This window comes from Malus sylvestris, chromosome 4 (assembly GCF_916048215.2).
Source record: "Malus sylvestris chromosome 4, drMalSylv7.2, whole genome shotgun sequence".
Lineage (NCBI taxonomy): Eukaryota > Viridiplantae > Streptophyta > Magnoliopsida > Rosales > Rosaceae > Malus > Malus sylvestris.
Window position 1 is genome coordinate 3,601,183 of NC_062263.1, and position 22,762 is coordinate 3,623,944.

At 39.2% G+C, this 22,762-nt stretch overlaps 2 protein-coding genes and 1 long non-coding RNA gene across 18 annotated transcripts in view; 2 read left to right on the top strand and 1 right to left on the bottom strand.

Moving 5' to 3' along the window:
* Positions 1-22,762, top strand: part of LOC126618426 (disease resistance protein RPV1-like) — a 90,503-nt gene that overhangs the window by 11,042 nt on the left and 56,699 nt on the right. The window lies entirely within an intron of this gene.
* The window catches only part of LOC126618435 (uncharacterized), a 74,215-nt gene continuing 59,556 nt past the window's right edge, over positions 8,104-22,762 (bottom strand). For 2 of the 3 annotated variants that reach the window (XR_007621713.1, XR_007621712.1), the window contains exon 3: positions 8,104-8,353. Coding sequence is in view for 1 of the 3 variants with exons in the window: in XM_050286510.1 (XP_050142467.1) it covers positions 9,285-9,389 (105 nt within the window). In the remaining 2 variants the exon portion in view is untranslated. Of the gene's footprint in view, positions 8,354-8,950; positions 9,390-22,762 lie in introns of those variants that run through there. The other variant, XM_050286510.1, reaches the window with a different exon arrangement.
* Positions 16,515-18,731, top strand: LOC126618442 (uncharacterized). The gene is made up of 4 exons (XR_007621721.1): positions 16,515-16,612; positions 16,748-16,869; positions 17,631-17,689; positions 18,516-18,731. It is a non-coding gene; the product is annotated as an uncharacterized LOC126618442 (long non-coding RNA).

Consider the following 22,762-nt stretch of genomic DNA (forward strand, 5'->3'; position numbering starts at 1 on the left):
TGGGTCGCTAGTGGGTCGTCAAAAACACAAATAGATTTTCTTCTAATGAGGAAAGGGGATCGTATAACTTGTAAGGATTGCAAAGTTATACCAGGAGAGAGCGTGGCTAATCAACATCGCTTGTTGGTGATGGATGTACATATCAAAAGAGTAAGGCAAAAGAACAAGACTTGGAAGTGCCCAAGGACTAGATGGTGGAATCTAAAAGAAGAAAAACAAGTCATTTTCAAAGAGAAGGTAATCACCCAATGTGTGTGGGATAGAGAGGGGGAAGCTAGCCAAATGTGGGATTCCATGGCTAGTTGTATCCGAAAAGTAGCAAAAGAGGTATTAGGAGAGTCCAAGGGCTTTGCCCCACACCAAAAGGAATCTTGGTGGTGGAATGAGGAGGTACAAACAAAGGTGAAGGCTAAGAAGGAATGCTGTAAAGCCTTATACAAGGAGAGGACCGATGAAAATGGTGAAAGGTATAGAAAAGCGAAGCAAGAGGCGAAGAAAGCTGTCAGAGAAGCTAAGTTAGCGGCTTACGACGATATGTATAAACGACTAGATACCAAAGAAGGAGAGTTGGATATCTATAAACTATCTAGAGCAAGGGAAAAGAAGACAAGGGACCTAAACCAAGTGAGGTGCATCAAGGATGAGGATGGAAAGGTTCTTGCTACAGAGAACGCGGTTAAAGACAGATGGAGAGGTTATTTTCATAATCTTTTCAATGAAGGACATGAAATGAGTGCTTCTTTAGGGGAGTTGAGTAACTCAGAAGAGTGTAGAAACTACTCTTTTTATCGTCGAATCCGGAAGGAAGAAGTGGTTGTAGCTTTGAAGAAGATGAAGCATAAAAAAGCAATAGGCCCAGACAATATACCAATCGAAGTGTGGAAACTTTTGGGAGAGACAGGTATAACATGGCTCACTGACCTTTTCAATAGGATTTTGAAAACGAAGAAGATGCCAGATGAGTGGCGAATGAGCACTTTGGTGCCTATCTACAAGAATAAGGGCGACGTACAAAATTGCATGAACTATAGGGGTATTAAGCTAATGAGTCATACAATGAAGCTCTGGGAGAGAGTCATTGAGCATAGATTGAGGCAAGAGACACGGGTTTCGGACAACCAATTCGGGTTCATGCCAGGGCGCTCAACCATGGAGGCAATCTATCTCTTACGAAGATTGATGGAAAGATATAGAGATGGGAAAAAGGATTTACACATGGTCTTTATAGATTTGGAAAAAGCGTATGATAAGGTCCCAAGAGACATTCTTTGGAGGATTTTAGAGAAGAAAGGAGTACGAGTAGCATATATCCAAGCTATAAAGGATATGTATGAAGGAGCAAAGACTGCCGTAAGAACTCATGAAGGACAAACCGAAAGCTTTCCCATAACTGTAGGATTACATCAAGGCTCATCCTTAAGTCCTTACCTTTTTGCGTTGGTAATGGATGAGTTAACAGGACATATTCAAGATGATATTCCTTGGTGTATGCTTTTCGCAGACGATATAGTGTTGATAGATAAAACTCAGGAAGGGGTAAATGCAAAGCTTAACCTTTGGAGAGAAGTGTTGGAATCTAAAGGTCTTCGCCTAAGCCGATCAAAGACAGAATATATGGAGTGCAAGTTCAGTGCAAATGGAGGCCAAAACGAGTTAGGGGTGAAGATCGGAGATCAAGAAATACCAAAGAGCGACCGTTTTCGTTACCTAGGATCTATCTTGCAAAAGAACGGAGAATTAGATGGAGATCTCAACCATAGAATACAAGCTGGATGGATGAAGTGGAAGAGTGCATCCGGCGTGTTGTGTGACCGTCGTATGCCACTGAAGCTCAAGGGAAAATTTTATAGGACGGCAATAAGGCCGGCGATGCTGTATGGCACAGAATGTTGGGCGGTGAAACATCAACACGTACACAAAATGGGTGTAGCGGAGATGAGGATGCTTCGTTGGATGTGTGGGCACACGAGAAAGGATAAGATTAGGAATGAGGATATCCGGGGTAAAGTAGGAGTAGCCGAAATTGAAGGAAAGATGAGAGAAAATCGGTTACGGTGGTTTGGACATGTGCAAAGAAGGCCTACTGACGCTCCGATTAGAAGATGCGACTATGGGACAGAGGTTCAGGGCCGAAGGGGTAGAGGAAGACCTAGGAAAACTTTGGAAGAGACTCTAAGAAAAGACTTAGAGTACTTGGATCTAACGAAGGACATGACACAGGATCGAGCACAATGGCGTTCTAAGATTCATATAGCCGATCCCACTCAGTGACTTGGATTTTCCAAGTCTCCAACCGAGAAGTTTTCCTCACTCGGGAAATTAAGGGAACACTACCCCAACCTACATGCTCCACTCAGAAAGCTTCAACATACAAGCTTCAACAAAAGAAAATTCAAAGAACTTAGCGAAGAAGGCTTTGGTGTATTTAACACAATACGTTGAAATGAAGGAAAGCTTATTTATTGATATCCTGGATAAGCTACAAATATGTACATATGCATGAGTCAAAATAAACACACAAGAGGGAGCCTTCACAAAGGTTGCTTAGGAGAAGTCTCAGCAGTCGGTAGAGCCCCAGAAAGAGAAGGCACCGGAGGGGGATCATTTGGAGCCTCAGTACTGGACAGAACCCTAGAAGGAGGAGGCATCAGAGGTTGATCATTCGGAGCTTCATTATGCGGTACAGCCCCAGAAGACGAAGGCAATAAATGCCTTTGGAACAAACCCACAAATCTCTGATGATCAAGTAAAACCTGACCATCAGTTTCCTTCATCTGGTCAAGCTTCCTCTCCATGTTTGTAGCATAGTCATGTGCGAGCCGGTGCAACTGTATATTCTCATGCTTGAGCCCCCTAATCTCCTGTTTGAGACTCATCACTTCAGCCGCCAATGACTCAACTTGGCGGGTTCGAGCAAATAGGCGTTGGGCCATATTAGACACAGAACCTGCACATTGAACACTGAGAGCCAGCGAATCCTTAACAGCTAACTCATCAGACCGTTTGGAAAGTAGTCTGTTATCTTTGGGAGTGAGAAGGTTCCTGGCCACCACTGCAGCGGTCATATCATTCTTCATCACGGAATCCCCAACGGTAAGATGACCAGTAAGGGAGACGAAGGATGGGCGCCATATGTTGTCTGGAGAAGGCGGGGCTGCCTCTTCAACAAGGTTCAAGTCAAAACGACGGTCGGAGGGGCCAGACATTTTCAAAGGTGTTGAAGAGAGAAGAGGTTGGACAAATTAAGATCTTAGAAGTGCAAGAATGAAGCTTCTACTGGTGGAGATTCAAGTGTGCTTTGGAACTTAATGCCAGCCCCTATAAAAATCTGCACTCGACGGAGCTTCAGAAATCGAAGAGGCACTTGCTCAGAAATCGAAGAGGCGTTTGCTTTCTCAAAAGTTGGGCTGCTTAGAGATCACGAGGGTTGATCTCAGAAATCGAAGAGGCGTTTGCTTTCTCAAAAGTTGGGCTGCTCAAAGACCACGAAGGCCGATCTCAGAAATCGAAGAGGCGCTCGCTTTCTCAAAAGCTGGGCTCCCCAGAGACCACGAGGGCCGATCTTAGAAATCGAAGAGGCACCTACTTTTCCAACCTTGTCAGCACCTGTCACACGCACACTCAGCTTTGCGGAAATTATGGGCATTCTGTCGAAGACTTCTGGGGAAGTAGAAAACACATGAATCTTACTGTTCAATCACCCACTTCCCACACGCAACAATAGCTCACGGGTACCACAGATAACTTTGCCAAAGTTCTCTGCCAAAGTTGAGCACGTGAAGCTTGCAGCTCCCACTACATCGCTCTGACCAAGAAGGGTAAAAGAATAGCAAAGAAACAACACTAACAAAGTTTAGACCCATAAATTTTGAAGGTCTAGCTACCATATTATTACCCACAAGGGTAAAGGAACAGTACCACTGCTGGATAATTGGAAAGTCCCTGTGTGTCAACCTCTGTGCTTCGTGGCAAGGTAGACTAGCAAACATGCCCAACCTTTACTCACATTCGAGAAAACACTCCCAATAAGATTGCTTGCTCCAAAATCGAAGAGGCACCGTCCTCCAAATCTCGAGAGCCAGACTCCCAACATGACTACTTTCTTAAAAATCGAAGAGAGGGTAAAGGAACAGTACCATTGCTGGATAATTGGAAAGTCCCTGTGTGTCAACCTCTGTGCTTCGTGGCAAGGTAGACTAGCAAACATGCCCAACCTTTACTCACATTCGAGAAAACACTCCCAACAAGATTGCTTGCTCCAAAATCGAAGAGGCACCGCCCCCCGAATCTCGAGAGCCAGACTCCCAACATGATTACTTTCTCAAAAATCGAAGAGACACTGCTTCCCGAATCTTCGAGAGCCAGACCCCCAGCATGATTGCTTTCTCAAAAATCGATGAGGCATCGTTCTCCGAATCAATCGAAGAGGCGCTCGCTTTCTCAAAAGCTGGGCTGCTCAGAGACCACGAGGGCCGATCTCAGAAATCGAAGAGGCACCTACTTTTCTAGCCTTGTCAGCACCTGTCACACACAACAATAGCTCATGGGTACCACATATAACTTTGCCAAAGTTCTCTGCCAAAGTTGAGCACGTGAAGCTTGCAGCTCCCACTACATCGCTCTGACCAAGAAAGGTAAAAGAATAGCAAAGAAACAGCACTAACAAAGTTTAGACACATAAATTTTGAAGGTCTAGCTACCATATTATTACCCATAAGGGTAAAGGAACAGTACCACTGCTGGATAATTGGAAAGTCCCTGTGTGTCAACCTCTGTGCTTCGTGGCAAGGTAAACTAGCAAACATGCCCAACCTTTACTCACATTCGAGAAAACACTCCCAATAAGATTGCTTGCTCCAAAATCGAAGAGGCACTGTCCTCCGAATCTCGAGAGCCAGACTCCCAACATGACTACTTTCTCAAAAGCAAAGAGAGGGTAAAGGAACAGTACCATTGCTGGATAATTGGAAAGTCCCTATGTGTCAACCTTTGTGCTTCGTGGCAAGGTAGACTAGCAAACATGCCCAACCTTTACTCACATTCGAGACAACACTCCCAACAGGATTGCTTGCTCCAAAATCGAAGAGGCACCGCCCTCCGAATCTCAAGAGCCAGACTCCCAACATGATTACTTCCTCAAAAATCGAAGAGACACTGCTCTCCGAATCTTGAGAGCCAGACCCCCGGCATGATTGCTTTCTCAAAAATCGAAGAGGCATCGTTTTCCGAATCTCGAGAGCCAGATACCACAGACCACTTTTTCAAAGTGCTCTGACAGAGTTAAAACATGTGAAACTGGCAGCTCCCACTACCGTGCTATGACCAAGCAGGGTAAAGGAATAGCATTACTACTTGTTGTTAGGGAGACTCCTATATATGTCGACCTCCATCCCCAACGGACAGGCAGACCTGCAAAAATGCTCAACCCTTCATCATATCTGAGAGGGCACTCCCAACGAAGCCTTTCGAAATATTCAGCTTTCTTTCCCCCCGATAATACCTCTGCAAACAAGCTATACTAGAGCAAGAATATCTCATATCATCAGGGTTAAAAGCAAGAGTATCCCATATCATGTTTTTCCCTGTCTTTTCCTTTGGCCTTGTTTTTACCTGCAAGACAAGGAGAAAGAGAGCAATCAGTCAGCACTTGGAATCAAGCTTCCAGCCAGGAACTGACTGCCTGGAACCCCTTACCTGATTACTTACCTGGCATTGCTCTCGAGTACTCATCTTCAACATGTTATGTTTCCAGGGAAGATTCCGCATCTGCTTGAGGAACAGATAGGGCAAGTGCGAAGGATACAAGGAAGCATGTGGAGACAAGCGTAACAGCACACGTGCCGATACATCCATTACTCTGTCAAAAGCAAAAGTATCCCATATCAGCAGGGTGGAACGTACTCTAGATTTGATGGACTTGTTTTGACCCTCAAATTCTTCAGTCGGCCTTATACTCTGGAGGAAACCAGAAAACCCTCCAGCTCAGTTCAAGAATAAGCCTGTGGAAAGTTACTTCTTCAAAAGCAAAAGTATCTCATATCATCTCTTCTCATTTTTCTTCTCTTTATCCTTCATGCTGCTGCAAGATGGGGAGAAGGTGAATAATCAGTCGGAGCTCTGATTGCTTACCTTGTCTGTCACCTCTTTCAGCAGACCCCCTAGCTCGGCGACTTGGGGGACTCCTACTACATGGTTTGTATCGCGCTTGACCAAGCCTGAAACTACAAGTAAGCTTCAAGTGAAATTGATACATTACCTTGTGCATCTCCACCAGTTAAAGATACCACCCCTGGATGGAGGAAGAGTACTTCCAGAGAAGATGCCACATCTACCTATGAGACAGATAAGGCAAGTCAAGACGACACCACACTCCGATACTTAGAAGTTTCGTGATTACGAGATCATTCTCCCACAATATTTCCTAATGTCATTTGTACTAAATCATTCACTTGTACTCACTAAAGGAGAGCTTGAACCTATGTACTTGTGTAAACCCTTCACAATTAATGAGAACTCTTCTATTCCGTGGACGTAGCTAATTTGGGTGAACAACGTACATCTTGTGTTTGCTTTCCTATCTCTATCCATTTATATACTTATCCACACTAATGACCGGAGCAATCTAGCGAATATCACAAAAAGCGACCGTTTTCGCTACCTAGGATCTATCTTGCAAGAGAACGGAGAATTAGATGGAGATCTCAACCATAGAATACGAGCTGGATGGATGAAGTGTAAGAGTGCATCCGGCGTGTTGTGTGACCGTCGTAGGCCACTGAAGCTCAAGAGAAAATTTTATAGGACGGCAATAAGGCCAGCGATGTTTTATGGCACAGAATGTTGGGCGGTGAAGCATCAACACGTACACAAAATGGGTGTAGCGGAGATGAGGATGCTTCGTGGGATGTGTGGGCATACGAGAAAGGATAAGATTGGGAATGAGGATATCCGAGGTAAAGTAGGAGTAGCCGAAATTGTAGGAAAGATGAGAGAAAATCGGCTCCGGTGATTTGGACATGTGCAAAGAAGGCCGACTGACGCTCCGGTTCGAAGATGTGACTACGGGACAGAGGTTCAGGGCCGAAGGGGTAGAGGAAGACCTAGGAAAACTTTGGAAGAGACTCTAAGAAAAGACTTAGAGTACTTGGATCTAACGGAGGACATGACACAAAACCGAGCGCAATGGCGTTCTAGGATTCATATAGCCGACCCCACTTAGTGGGAAAAGGCTTTGTTGTTGTTGTTGTTGTTGACTCTTTGTAGGGTACAATTTCCCACAATTTTTCATTTGGAATAAATCTGCATTGTTCGTGATTTTAGGAGTTTTGGCAATGTTTGTTGCCAGGACATTACGAAGTTTTGTTTCTGATAGATTCATGTCCACAATTTTTAGTTATATCTGTTTCTAGTTATATCCACAATGTTTGTTACCGACATTCACCTCTCCCAGACCCTGTGTAAAGCGGGAGCCTTGTGCACTGGGTACGACATTTTTTATCTGTTTCTAGTTATATCTGTTTTCTTCTTATTGATACAAAACTATGATTCTTGCAAAAAAAAAAATCATACATTATTGATGGTTCCGAAAATGTCGCTTGTTTCAGGTTTTGGATGTATAATGTATAATGTATAGGACCTTTCAACTAAGCGTTGCTTTTATAGTTTTGTTGGTATTTGTATATGATAATACATTGTATAATGATTTACATTAATTATAGTTTATTATTAATAACAATTCTTCATATCTAGCTTATAGATATCTACATAATTTATAGATTATTCATTTTTAATAATTATTTATTTCTAGTTTATAAAATTAAATGGATAATTTGTATTTGGCGTCAAATATGACGTCATATTTTTTTTTCACACCTACCATCTATTATTAACGACGCTTCAGATAGTGTCACTAGGTTGTCGCGAATAGTACTTGCGACAGTTAGGTTGCGTCGTATATGGTATCAAAACATTTGCAACATAGGTTTATTGCAACGCGTCCATTACCGTCGAAAGGCCGTCGCTAAAAGCTTTTTACGACATTTTTATCATTTTTTACGACATTCCCGTTCCATCGCAGAAGGCCCTTTTTTTGGTGGTGAAATTCTTCCTTCGTCTATTGAAAATCTAATTAGGCTTAAAACTTTGAACCTTTGTGGCTTCAAGCACCTTAAGGATGTCCCAACAAGTATCTACAGTTTAACCAATCTTAAAAGTCTCAACTCTCAACTTTTGTGCTTGTCGGAAACTTGAAAATTTGTCTTCTAGCTCTGCGGGTTCTCTCTCTTTTGGACTTCTAAATCTCATCAGCTACAGAGATATATTGGAATATCCCTGATGGTCTCTTTTTCTCAACCTCATTGTAAAATTGATCTTTCTGGAACCAAGATGACAATTCCTAAGGTGGTGGATGAAGAGATGTGCCTGAAGCCAATGGATCAAGTGATTAAGTCCAAAGCAAAAGAAAGTGATGATCATGGACTGCAGCCGGTGGAACGGAAGATGTTTCAAACTTTTAATCCAACAATCTTAATAGAATTATCCGATAGAATTAGAAACAACTTTACAACAAATTTGTACTTTGATAGCTCACTTGTCCGTCCAAGAAATAAAGACTGACAAATAGGCAAGGCTTTTATTATTTTAGAATTGTTCATACATTATAAAGCACAAGTTATGGACATGTATGCCATATCCTGTATGTAATTTTTAAAACTTGATTTACAAGTCCAGCGGCATCTTGAAATCCGCCTCTATATCATAAACCTAGACATTAATTAATACCCCATACCCAGGGCAAAGTAAAAATCTCACGACCAAGCGCCATAGTTTGAATATTCGACAATACAAAAATACGCGATAGTTCGATGGCTAAACTGCAATGAGCGAAAAATATGAATGGCCCGATTGGACTAACACCGGCTAAAGTGTTCTTGTTTGAACCATACTAAAATTAGCAAAACAAATTTTATTAGAGCAGGTTAAAAATTACAGCAAATTAAGGCCGAAAAATGAAAGGCACAGCCCCAGTTTAATAATACAATCATCAAATTTGTAACAACGAAAAAACTATAGGGGTCTTCGCTTCAATAGGACTAGGAACATTCCAAAGTTCAAGGGAAAAATTATATGTTGCGTAACAAGCTAAAGGAAAAAAAAAATGAAGAAAAAGCGAAATGCATACACAAAGAAATGAAATACAAAATTTCCAAGTACCATTTTATTAGATTCGGTTGCTTCTTTTAACTTTGAGTTCAGTGAGTTAACCTCCTCTGTACTCAGTTGATTTACAAGATGTTTCTCCAATTCTGGTACTCTGGGTTTCTGCTGATTGGCCTGCTGCTTTTCTTCAGCATGAGAAGGAGCAATTGGCATCGGTTGCTGTTGAAAGCCTTTTAAAGTGAAAAATAAGAAACTATTCTCCATCAAAGAAACACACGGTTTCAAAAAATAAAAAAGTGATTTGTTTTAAGGATGAATACCAGATGCAGGTCTCCGGGCCACATTGCCAGCATTAGAGTAAGTAGTTGCAAGTTGAAAAATATTGGATACATCAAACATAACATTGCTTGGTAGCACTGCTGGAAAAGGGCGTCCCTCCCTCAACCACTCAGCTGTTGGAGCAGAATTAAACTGAGATTGTATTTGTGGTCCCCTGAACCCAAGTTTTGGCAGGACATCGGAGTGACAGCACCACCCTGAGTGGCACGTGCTGCTCCAGCAGAATTATACTGAAGTGGTAATTGCGGTCCCCTGAACCCAAGATTTTGTGAGGATGTCAGAGTGACAACACCACCTTGAAAGTCAGGTGCTGCTGCAGCAGAATTGAACTGAGGCACAGGAGTCGCAGCAAGATTTATCTTGGGTGCATGTATTTTAGCTGCAGCCGGGCCATATAATGCTTCCTTCACCATTTCTGGTGTAAGTTCTCTCTTACTTTGTGCCACAGTGACAATTCTAAGGGCATTGTAAAACTCTGCCCGACCAACGAAACCAGTCTGCTCCTGGTCTGCACATGCCCATATCTGCCAATAATATAAGCAACCAATATAAACTAGAACAGATCCAAACTTCTGTTACAAAAAGAATGAGAAAGTGCACTCTTATAGTCAGTATTTAACATTTTATGAAAAACTTCCTTCAGCAAAAGAAACATACAACTTCAAGAACCTATTTGTCGATATGATCATGATCCAAGAACATTTCCCTTGTATGTTACAATCCTAACTATTCCGTATTCATATAACACATTTCTGAAGTCTGCTTACCACCTAAGGTCGAAAGGATCACCAAAAAGTAAATTAATGACCTGATAACATAACTCTCTCAACATCAATTCCGCATTTATACTAACACGAAATAAACATCTCAGTTTAGATCAGAGAATTACGACATCCCGAGCTCCACATTAACCACTTCAACTACTATTAATCACTTCAACTACAATTAGATTAAAAATTCAAAATCAATCTGATTTGGAATACATTTCCACCAACATAAAATCCCGATCAACCACTATAATTACACAAATATAATCATACACACTACAATATATATCCACTTATATATATATATATATGCATATATAGAGAGAGTGAAAGTATGTGGGCAAGGACCTATTTGGAGAGACCGGAGCCCTGGAAGAAAGCGACGGCTTCATTGCCACTAATCCGATCATCGCGGTCCAAACCGGCTCGTCGGAAATACGCATCGAAGAGATCCACGTTCGCCGATTGGTATTGCCACAGTCGGATTGCGATTCGCGGAAGATCAGACCATGGAACCAATCGAGAGCGCCGCGCGCTCGGGCTGCCATACGCTTGAGGAGCGCCGGGAAGAATCAGAATACCACGAATTCGAAGGACCAAGGTTTCGATGCCTTAAAAATCGACGACGTACAACGTGGATTTGGTAGCCCTTCTCCGATTAGGAGGAAAATCAGAAGACAACGGAGACACTGAGGGATGGTTGTGATAACTTCAAAACTGCCACTCTTGCTAATGAGTCCGGCCCACATTAAGTATCACCAACTAGTGTTTTGGACGGGTTTATTAAGAGGGCGTGTACCGTATAAAACAAGAGGATTGGATTAAATTATGTGACTTTAACAAAAAAAAATTCGTACTGTTTATTTTAACGAAAAATTATATTTTTACATTAAAAAATCAATTCTATTACTATTCATTTTACCTTTTATTTTGTCATTATCATTAAAACTCAAAGTTTTCAAGTCATTTTCATTAGTTTTCCTTTAAATTAGTCCGGTCCAATTTAATACAAGAGCGCGTCATCTATTCGGCTATGTATTAATAATCTTATCCGTTGCTATATACAACGTATCAAACGAGGCCATAAGATGCTTCAAGTCTTCAACCAACGGTTTGAAAATTTTAAATTACTATTACAAAGCGAAGAGAGTTTTCTACAATTTCAAGTCTAAGGACGCCCTTTTAGAACCTATCTCATTTCTTCAAGGCGACTCCCATCACATAATCTTAAGAGTCAGAACACAAGGGCACCAAGATACACTCTATGAGCTCTTAGGTGTATTTATGTTGATCATCATTCGAGCCACCAATTTGTACCTACTTGGATGTACAAGTTGTCATTATTCAGGAACAATCTCTTATAAAGTGGCAGAGATGCAAAGTTCGAAACTGTGCGAATATGGATTACTCTATCCTTGTGCGAATATTCCATCGCTTTAAAATTTTCTGGGTTTGATATCTGTTTCTCGAGTTTGTAGCTCATGGAATGCAGCTTGCTGCAATCCAACCCATTGGAAAATGCTAGACATGACTGTGCTCAAGATTATTTTCGTTGTTTACTTGCTTGCACATGCCAACAAGCCTTTGAGTAGTCCTTATGAAAAAACGGCAGCATAGATGGGAGGAAGAAGAAAAGGCAATGCGCAAGCAAGTGAATAATGAGCATACATGGCTGATAAGTCTAGGCCGGCTAGCAACAGTTGGCGGGGCTGCCTAGGCCGCCAAATTATATATATATATATATATATATATCTATATTTATAAACTAATATTACAAACTTTGTCTGATCAAATAAGAAGTATACAGACTTTGAGCCTTTGAGTATTTACTTATAGAATTTTATTAACTATATCGGTTACCATTGTCTCTGCAAAAAGAAGTTTTTCAAAATAAGTTGATCAAATCTTATCTTCGATCAACTATGTCGCAAGAAATATTGAATGAGTTAGCTATATTTTATCAATTGAAAAATGAATTGGTTGATTAGATTATGTAAACTTAATTTGTACATTTGTATCTAAAAATGCTACACGCATAATATTTCAATAATATTTGTATATCTTTCTTCTTTTGTTATTAATTTTTAATGATTTTTGACGTAGAAAGACTTTTTCATATATTTAAAAAAAAAATTTTGTACACATCAATGTACAAAGATCGGGATTATGACGCCATTATTTTTGGGATCAGATTCTTGGATACGAGCATATAAACCTCGAACAATCTGGGAATGGGATTGCAAGACCAATAGTCAATAGTTGGATTAAGACTTTTGTTCACTATTTTTCACAATTGGATCGTTGGAAACTTGATTTTTTCTCAGTTTCCCCGTATGTTCTAGATAATCTTCTTAATTAAATGAAGTAGGTGTGATGGTAGCGCTACTTCATGCTCATTTATGTTTTTTAGTGCCATGAACTTTGTAGTTATTTTTTATTTTTTTTCTGTTGAGAAATGGTAATGAAACTTTCTTAAAAGTGAGACTCTTTAATAGAGAGTCTCTATAAACTCTTTAGCACCTCATATTTTTAGCACAATTTCGTGTCAACATTATAAAAATAGTGCAAAAAAACGTGAGGTGTCGAAAAGTCTTTGAGAGAGTATCCTCAGTATTTTTTTTTTTTTACAATGACTCTATAGTTGTTTATGTATTTTCTGTCCACTATAATTGTCTTTTTGGGGCACATTATTTTGTTGCCTTATTATTCGAGGTGATAAAAAAAATAGGAACGGAATACAACTATACTTGGTGGTAAGAGCAGATGCACATATGGATTAGGGTGGTCTCATGACTCACCAGAGGTTCGAAAGGTGCCATTGAAGGTTTTTGGGGGATCTTTTGAATGTATGCTGCGAGACTCTTTTATGTCTAATAAGTGTTCGATAAGATACTTATTCCTACATATCCCAACGACGCTCGAGAGGATGCGTTTAAAACTTACATTAGGACCTCCCGATTATCCCTGGATGCACCAATGGTAGGTGGTTTTCAAGAAGATGAAAATGTGATGCCCAACAACCAACTATTTCTTTTTCTTTTCAAAGGGAAAAAAAAAAAAAAAAAAAAACCAACTATTTCTGAATGGAAAAAAAATTACTTGTCTACTTCCCTTGAAAATAGTCATTGTTATTTACCAGTTAATCACAGTTTAACATATCTCTACTGCTTAATATTGCGTAGTGATATTTGTTTTTACTAGTAAATGAAATATCTTAATTTTCGCTCTCATATATAACAAGTTCAATACAAATTATCTCGAAGAAAAAAAAGAATATGTGTATGAATCAGCAATAAAGAATGAGTTATTTTACACCAATAAATAAAGTGGGTTGATCCAGATTTTTCGCAGTTCCTTGAATTATCTACAAACGGTATTCGAGTTATTTTTGCAACCTTAGTTGCGGCTTATATAGACAAATCCATGGAAAGTCATCATTGACTAGGCAAGCTTCTTTTTCTTTTGTTGAAAAAAGAAAAAAGAAATTTCATTTAATGAAAAAAAAAAACCCAATACAATTACATTAAACTAGTCCAATAAGATGGGGATAACCAAAGCCCATTCAACAAAAAAACCAGAAAATAAAAAAAGAAATCATAATCTTCATCCCGCAAGAGCTGACCACTACTGCCGCCATCACCTCGCCAGCGACCACAAGGGTAGCCACCTAAAAAGAATCAGCTATGCGTTGCATTTGATGAAGGTATCCCAGTGCAAAACAATTCAACATGCAACCAAAACCATCACACCGGAGAAGAGCCAACAGATCCGGACCACAAACACATGCCTCGGCAAGTAGAACAAAAAACCAAAATAAAAGGGAAGGGGATGGGGCTAAGGGGGCATCTAAATATCATCGCTTTGGGCAAAGCTGCAACATGCTTGCGTCTTGATTTCATACATGGATATTAAATCCCTAGTGTATTGCCTTTCTTTTTTACTCTAGGAGTGTGTCTGGAATCCTACTAATACTCTATGTATGGATGCCATTGAGTGTGTCTAGATGCCTACACTCTGTTAGGTTCCATTGAGTGCGTCTGGATCCCTACATTTTGTTCGGTTCCATTGAGTTCGTCTAGAACATTCATTGTATGGATTGCATGGAGTTAGTCTGGAATCCTACTTCATATCTTGTGTGTCAGTTCTATCATATTTCATGAGTGCATTTGGAATGCGTAACGTTGTGATTCGTATTAGCTCTTGTGTGTTCTTTCTATTTGATTCCATGAGTGCGTTCGGAATGTGGAACATTTTGCGTCTGCTGGCCTTATTATTTTAATACATATTGAAAGGAAAATCGATTGAATATCAGTGAGGATTCAATGGATTTTGTGAGTGAAGATATTTTATACATGCAAAGTATTGTGAAATGTTTTATAAATGAGATTAATTGACTTTTCAATCACATATGTATTATTGTCACTCACACTAGCTTTATAGCTTGTCTGAGTTTTTGCTTTGGCCGATGCACCATTCTCACAGTAGAGGGTAATTTTGCAGGTTGACAGGTGTTCAACGTTAGTCAGGGGGTGACATTGTATGAGAGAGCATGTTTACTTTTATGAGGCCAAGCCTAGTGTTGTACTTTTGGAAAGACAACTCAAACATCCAACTCCAACGCATAAAATGAAAAGATGATTTCTGTCCTTTCATTTCTCCTCATTTTTCACTTTATGCCCCACTTTGGACCACAGCTAGCCGCAGACCAACTCCATCGCATTTTCTGGGTCAAAAGTAGCCTTTTACTCTAGTCGTCATCTAGCCTATAGATAGAGCCTCTATCATAGAGGCCCCACAAGTTACATAATGCATGCTTTATATATACGAAAAGAGATCCGGATATTGACCCAAAAAAAAAAAAAAACAGATATAGATCTCTTCTATTAAAATCACCGGATTAAGTGATTCAGATATTTGAAATTTCATCTAATGACCTACTTATCTTGATTTCTTAAAAACTATATAATTTTTTACCGTTAAATGAAATTTAAAAAACTCAGGTCACTTAATCCGATAACCTCGAAGATGATCTCTTTCCTTTATACACATCCATATATATATATATATATACACACACACATGATTACATAAATAAAAAGTTGGTAACTATTATTTTTTATTTATTAAAGAAGTGATTAATATTATTATATACTCCTTACTCTTAGTCCACATCAATTAATTTGTCAAAATGTTATGTCTGTTATTTAATAATACGATATAGTGGTATTCTTCGTTTTTTATAAAAAAGATATTTTACTTCTGAATTTTGTGTATTATGAGTTTGAAACTAATTTATTCATTTCACCCCATAGTGTAATATATCTTTATTTCTAAAAAAAAACAATAATTTTATTTTTTATTTAATTAAAATAATATAGTAATATCCTTCTTCATTTGTTGGTGCTAGCGAGTTGGATACTTAAATTATTATAGCTGATTGATTGAGCAACTTGCTCAAATTTTCTCACCATAGTGTAGTTTTTTTCTTAAACCAATAATTTATATTGCTTCACTCCACAAAATTGTGAAAAATTCTTCTTCAAACGCTTAGTGAACGATTGAAAAAGTTATGTGGTTATTATCAAAATCATCTATATTATAAATTATTCTGTAAAAGATTATATTTGAAAAAAAAAGCCAACTAAAACTAGTTCCACTATTCAATCAGCCATAGCAATTAAACAGATAAGTTGTAATATTTTTTTTATACAATTCGTTAATAATTTTTTCGAAAATAAAAATGTTATATAAAAGGAAAGTTGTAACCAAAAGAAAATAATGAGAAATTGTTAATGATTAAGAAATTGCCAGACATTCTCCAAAATTCAACAGCTAAGAGCACTTTTATTGGGCATGTCAAATTTTAAGTACGACATTTAAATTTTACAACTTATCTAATACTTTAACAATTTAAAAAAAATTCTTCATCCATAAATTAAATTATTATGTTATTAAATCAAATTATAATAATATTTTTTTAGTACAACGATATATTTTACACTACATGTCACAACCCGTCCCGAAGGTTCATTTGTCGGGAATGTGAATTGACGGGATTACCCCTAGTAAGTGCTAAGGTATGTGTGTGTGACATTATTTGGTTTAACTTCATATAAGTTTTGGAGAAGAAGAATGCAAATGAGATGGATTAAAAAATTTGGTTTTGTATAATTTTGTGGTTAGGAAGTAGATGAATTGGATGATGGGGATTTGAGTGGACCACACACACTTAAAACTCTCTGTTCTCTCCTCTCTCTCTCCTCCCTCACGATTCTTCCTCTCTCTCACCCACATCATACGGACGGCAACCACAACCATCCAAAACTTCGTGGATCGAAGCAAATAAGGTAAGAATCTTCACCCTCTTGAAGTTCTGAGTTGATTGGTGTTAGTTTTAGGACGTAGAACCTTCGAAAAACCCCTGAAATCCGAACCCCAGTTTTTGAGTACTGTTCATGCACACGTGAAATGTTGTGTTTCAGGGAATTCTAAGCTTATAGTGAGCTTAGTGAGGTCCTAAGGAAGCTCGGGGACGTTCGTTTGGAAGTTTTTGACGTCGGGATCGTCGAGTTCGACTTTGGCCGGTTTTGTTTGAATTTTCCCGGTGAGATTTAGTTGTTTTTAGAGCCTTAAAGTAGTGTATCGTGATTCTACATGTTTGAGGCTTCAATTTGATATAAAATACGAAGAAAATGGTTGAGAAACGAAGGAGAACAAGGCGTTTGAAGTTTGGCCGGAAACTGGCCGCCGGAAAAACCAGTCCGGCGAACCAAGGTTAGGGGTGATGCGCGTGGGGGCGCGTGTCCCCGTGCTTGTCCTGGCGCGTGGGGGCGCGTGCGGGCTCCAAAATTTTTTCTAAAAGTTCCTCAACGTCCGTGACGTCGAGTAGGTCACTGTGGTATATTCATATACCCAATTTGAGCACCGTATGAGAAGTTATTAAGAATTGTTGGTTAGGTGCTTTAAATAACGTTTTATAGTTTTCGCATTTAGGTGAAAATGTGAATTGACGATCCGACCGTTGGATCGTCACCAAACTTTGATGCGTTGTAATACGTAATATTTGAGAATTATAGGAATTTACGGATTGGGAATCCGATTTGCGGATCTTTCGGAATTGGAGTTGTAAGTCCATATTATAGAATGTTAACCATCACTTAGTTTTGTTAATTGACGGAGATCCGACCGTTGGATGGTAATGAAATTTTAGGATGTTGTCCTAGAGATATATTGTGGACCTCTGGAAGTTATGGATTTAAATCTGAGTGGCAGATCTTCCGGATCGAACTTCGTAGTGACGTATTTTATATAAGTTATATATTCTATCGATATGAATTCTGAGGTTGGATTTGATTATTGTTTTAGGCGCCGATCATCATGACGCCTTGGCGTATTGTGCTAGGGAGTTGTAGGGCGAACTCCAGGTGAGTGGGCAGTATTTTCTGTTTATACCTATATATTATTGAAATTCCCAAAAATTGAGTTTTAATGAAAGTATGTTTCTAAAATGCCATGCATGCATTATATGAATGATATGAGTTATATGAATTGATAATTGATGCATATATATATGTGAATTGACGCGGTGGACGCACATGTGAGTTTTATTATTATTCAGATGAATTATTTGATATGAATTGCATTGGAAGCTCATAACCTGCACTCTAGGTGATAGTGCTTATATTATTATTCACCACACCGCACGCTCGTCTTGGATCCAAGTAGGTGGATGTCGTTCAGACCATGTGAGGGTTCCGACATGCTAGTCGTACAGATCACTAGATGTGATTCCGACTAGTGGGTGACCTTAGTTATGCGCGCTGATGATTGATGAGAGAAGCACTAGAGCGTATTTATACACCTGTCATCGTACAGACTACTATATGTAGTTCCGAGTGACGTGCAGAGTTGGACCGTACAGGTCACCGAGGTGACTCCGGTTGGATTGGATGTTGAGCTTTAGAATCAGCCGTACAGGACCACTTCAGGGTCTCCGGTTGATTTATTTTCACCTGATTTATATTGATGCATCTACATTATGTTTTTGGACACTTGGCATGGCATATTTTTTTCTGAAAAGTGTTAAAGGATAGTGATTTGAGATATTCGCTTATATATATGGTTTTATATATACTATTTATGGGAAAGTATACAGGTTTTTACGGCGAGGGGTTAGAAATGTTTTAAATGAAAGATTTTCGAAAAGCTTTGTTTTGCTGACCCACTCAATTTTGTTTTGCGCCTCTCCAGGTTCAAGTTAGCAGAGCTTTGGTGGCCACGAGGAACCCAACGGCGTTCTGACAGAATTCACAAAAGTAGGACTCACCCTCAGGGGTTTCCATTTTAGTAATTGTATTTTAAAAGCTTCTGAACTGTGTAAATGGTTACGTCACTCTCACGTGATGGCCAGCACGCCCTCCTTCGGGACGGGGTGTGTCAGTTGGTATCAGAGCCTAGGTTGCAATTCTGGACATCTTGAGAAGTTCCTAATGTCTTCTGTCAGAACTATACCGCCTCGTAGCGAGCCATGTAGTTCGGAATGGATGAACCTAATTTCCCTGATATAGTGGTTTGGGGGGAAATTATTGCTATTATGATTCAGTCTATTATCTAAAGGAACTTTTGAGACTGGTTATAAGTTAAATTTGAATCCCTTTAGGGATATGAAGGACCTAAGGGAGCAGATTGATGGCTTAATCATTTGGGAAAAGGCATTTCGGATTATGCAAAGTCAAGGGAATAAGGACAGCTGTTTGGAAGTTGTTTAAAGAATTGTTTAAGAAAAAGTTCACTCCTCCGGCATAATGTGATGGTAGTAAGCAAGAATTTGCAAATGTGAGACAAGGAAAATAACGACGGATGAATATTATAGAAAGTTTACAGACTTGCCTCGTTTCCATTCGGATGTTATTGCTAATCCGGTCGAGGTGTTACGTTGCTTTAGTCTGGATAATAAGAATAAGTGACGTTCTTTGGCGCCCACTATTTAATGTACTTTTTACCAGGAGTTTACGAGATGTTATTGAGCATTGGAGACTCTGAGAACATGATCAGTGAGAGTAAAGAGGAATAAGAAAAGGATGAGAATCAGAATAAAGACGATAAAGTTAAAGATCCGTCATATCCACGACATCGGAAGACTCAGAGCTTCAAAAGAAGTGAAGTTAGAACTAATTTTTTCAGCTTAGGTTTTAATGCCACTGGTCAGAGGCGAAGTGATAGATTTACTGGTGATCCCAGATCTTAAAGACAAGGTGACTCGAGTAAGGGAAATGTACCTTCGTGCCGTAGGTACAATATTAGACACTTTGGAGAGTGAGGAAAACAGTGAATGTGTTCATGTGGTTAGATGAGACATAGAGGTATGAATGGTCCCTAGAATCAGTTGTTACCCAACAGTCTTCCCTGACACCACAATATCGATCCAACAGGTTTATGGACTTAGTAGTTTAGTCAGATGGGTCGTGGGTACAGGGATATTTGATGAGTTATGAGTCCAGCCGTACAGGCCACAAGAGGTGGATCCGGCAGACATATTAATTGGAAAATTGATGGGTAAGTCGTACAGGTCACTATAGTTGACTCCGACTTATGTGCTAGCATGGATGGTTGAGCTAGAGAATCAGCCGTACAAGTCATTCTAGCTGACTCCGGCTGATATATTTCTTATTATGGACGATGTTGCCAAAGAGAGTAATGTTGGAGCACGATCGAAGTGTATTTATGTATTTCCAAGGAAGAACAAGATGATAATATTACACCTTCAGGAATTGTTACTTACTTATCGAGACAACAATGAGTTATTTGTATTGCGGGCTGCAGACCGTAATATTTATAACTTATTTGTTGGATTCGTTAAGCAAGTAAACAGGTAGGTTGCCCTACATTGGTTTGGTGTTATTCAGGGTGTTCAGTGATGGTGGAAGATATAGTTAAGCCAGTGAATCTTATTTCGTTGGATATCGTGGATTCGGATGTGATTTTAGGCACAGATTAGTTGCGTTATAGTCATGACAAGATAGATTGCTATGGGAAACCAGTTACTTTCCACCAATTTGGATGACTAGAGGTTACTTTTGTGGGTATGCAAAGTGGATTGAGTTAGGCCGTTATTGTGCTATGAGAACAAGATATAGATATCAAAAGGTTGCCCAGGGATATTTAGCTCATGTGGTGCTAAATGATGTTGCTTCTAGTATTTTGGAAAATGTAAAGGTGGTTAGACATTTTCTTGATGTTTTCCCTGAGGAATTACCTAGATTGTTGTCGGGCGGAGATGTAGAGTTCAATGTTGATTTGTCTCCAGGTACAAATTTTATGTTAGAGATTGGTTCATGATGAGTTAAGGGAATTGGAAATTCGGTTACATGAATTAGTTGATAAATGTTTCATTCAAAGTACATCACGTAGAGGGAGCACCAGCTTATTGTTGAGGAAGAAAATGGACATTAAGGCTATACATTGAATATAGGCAATTGAATCAGGTAAAGATTGAGAACCGTTATCCATTGTTGCATATTAATGAATTGTTGATCAATTTAGAGGTGTCTGCGGATTTTCTAAGGTTGACTTAAGGTCGGGTTATTACCAATTGAAGAGTTAGTGATAATGTTCCTAAGATTGTTTTTTTTGGACTCATTATGGTCATTATGAGTTTTAGTGATGCTATTCGAATTGACGGATTCTCCTGTTGTTTTATAAGTTGATGGATGAAGTTTTCCAAGAATATCTTGACAGGTTCGTTATTGTTTTCATTGACGATACTCTGGGATACTCGAAGCCTAGAGCAGAGCACATTAGATATTTTGAGTTGGTGTTGCAAAGATTGAAGGAACGTTGATTGTATGCTAAGTTTAGCAAATATCAATGTTGTATGAATCAAACAACAATTATAAAATGCGTTATATGCTTAAGGTATTCAAGCGAAATTTTAAAAGGTAGCAGCGATTGAGAATTTGGAACGACCGCGAACCGTGGCTGAAGTTTGGAATTTTCTTGGCTTAGCAGGGTGTTATAGATGGTTTGTTGAAGGTTTTTCAGTTATTACCTTGCCATTGACGCGATTGATAAGGAAAGAGGTTAAGTTTGAGTGAGAAGGAAATTGTGAGTAAAGTTTTCAACAGTTGTGGTATTTCCTCACTCATGCATATGTTTTAACACTTCAAGACGATAACGGTAATTATGAGGTTTTAATGATGCTTCTTTGAATGGTGTTGGATGTGTTAAAGTGGAAGTGTTAAGGTAATTGTCTATGCTCCGCGACAAATGGAAACCTCATGAGATAAATTACTCTACTCGTGATTTGGAATTAACAACTATCATCTTTGCTGGGAAGATTGGGAGACATTGTCTTTATGAAGAAAAGTGTAAGATTTTTACGAACCAAATGAGTCTCCAATGTCTGCTTACTCGGAGGTATTCTAATCTTAGGCAACGAAGGTGGATTGAGTTACTAAATAATTATGATTGCACGACCAGGGTGATCGTGAAATTGTTGCGACTGATGCACTTGGTAGGAAGGCTCCAGTAAGAATTAATGCTTTGTATGCTTGTTGTGTTTTCCCTTCTTGCTGATTTGGGACCCTGGAGTAAAACTTAAGGTAAAAGTTAAGAAGAAGTTTTATTGGCTAATTTTCAAGTTAGGCTGATTTTAGTTGATTGTATACTTGACGCCTAGAAAAGTGATGAAGGAATTCAAGAATTAACTGAAGGAATTAAAGGAAGCAATTTTGATGATGTATGCGGTTCAGTTTCGCAATGCATCCCGGAAGTATTAAGATTTATCAGACCATTCGTTATGTACTACTGGCCGGGTAGGAAAAGAGAAATTTCTGAGTATGTAAGTAAGTATATTATTTTGTCAACAGGTTAAAGCGGAAAGGAAGAAACCTTTTGGTCGGATGCGGCCACTTCCCGTTCCTCAGTGGAAATGAGAAAATATCACTATGGATTTTGTGTATAAGCTTCCACGTACACAGAATGGATTTGATAGCGTCTGGGTGATTGTAGATCGACTTACCAAGCCAGCACACTTCATTTCAGTGGGAGAAAAGTATCCTTTGAATAAATTGGCTAAGTTGTTTATCACAAAGATTGTGAGGTATCATGGCGTTCCAGTGAATATTGTTTCTGATCGCCTAGATTTAATGGAATTTGTCTACAACAATAGTTTTCATTTGAGCATTGCTATGTCACCATTTGAAGCACTTTATGGTAGGGCGTGTCGTACGCCATTGTGTTGGTCAGAGGATGGTGAAAGAGTATTGGAAGGCCCAGAAATTGTGGATGAGATCACTGAGAGGATTGGTGAAGTTGCTTTTAGATTGGAGTTTCCTCCGGAGTTATCTAAGGTACATAATGTGTTTCATGTCTCGATGCTTCGACATTATGTTTCAGATCTTTCACATGTGATTCCTCCTCAACCTTTAGAGATTAATCCGGATTTGACGTATGATGAGGAACCAATGACTATCTTGGATTGGAAAGATAAGGTTCTA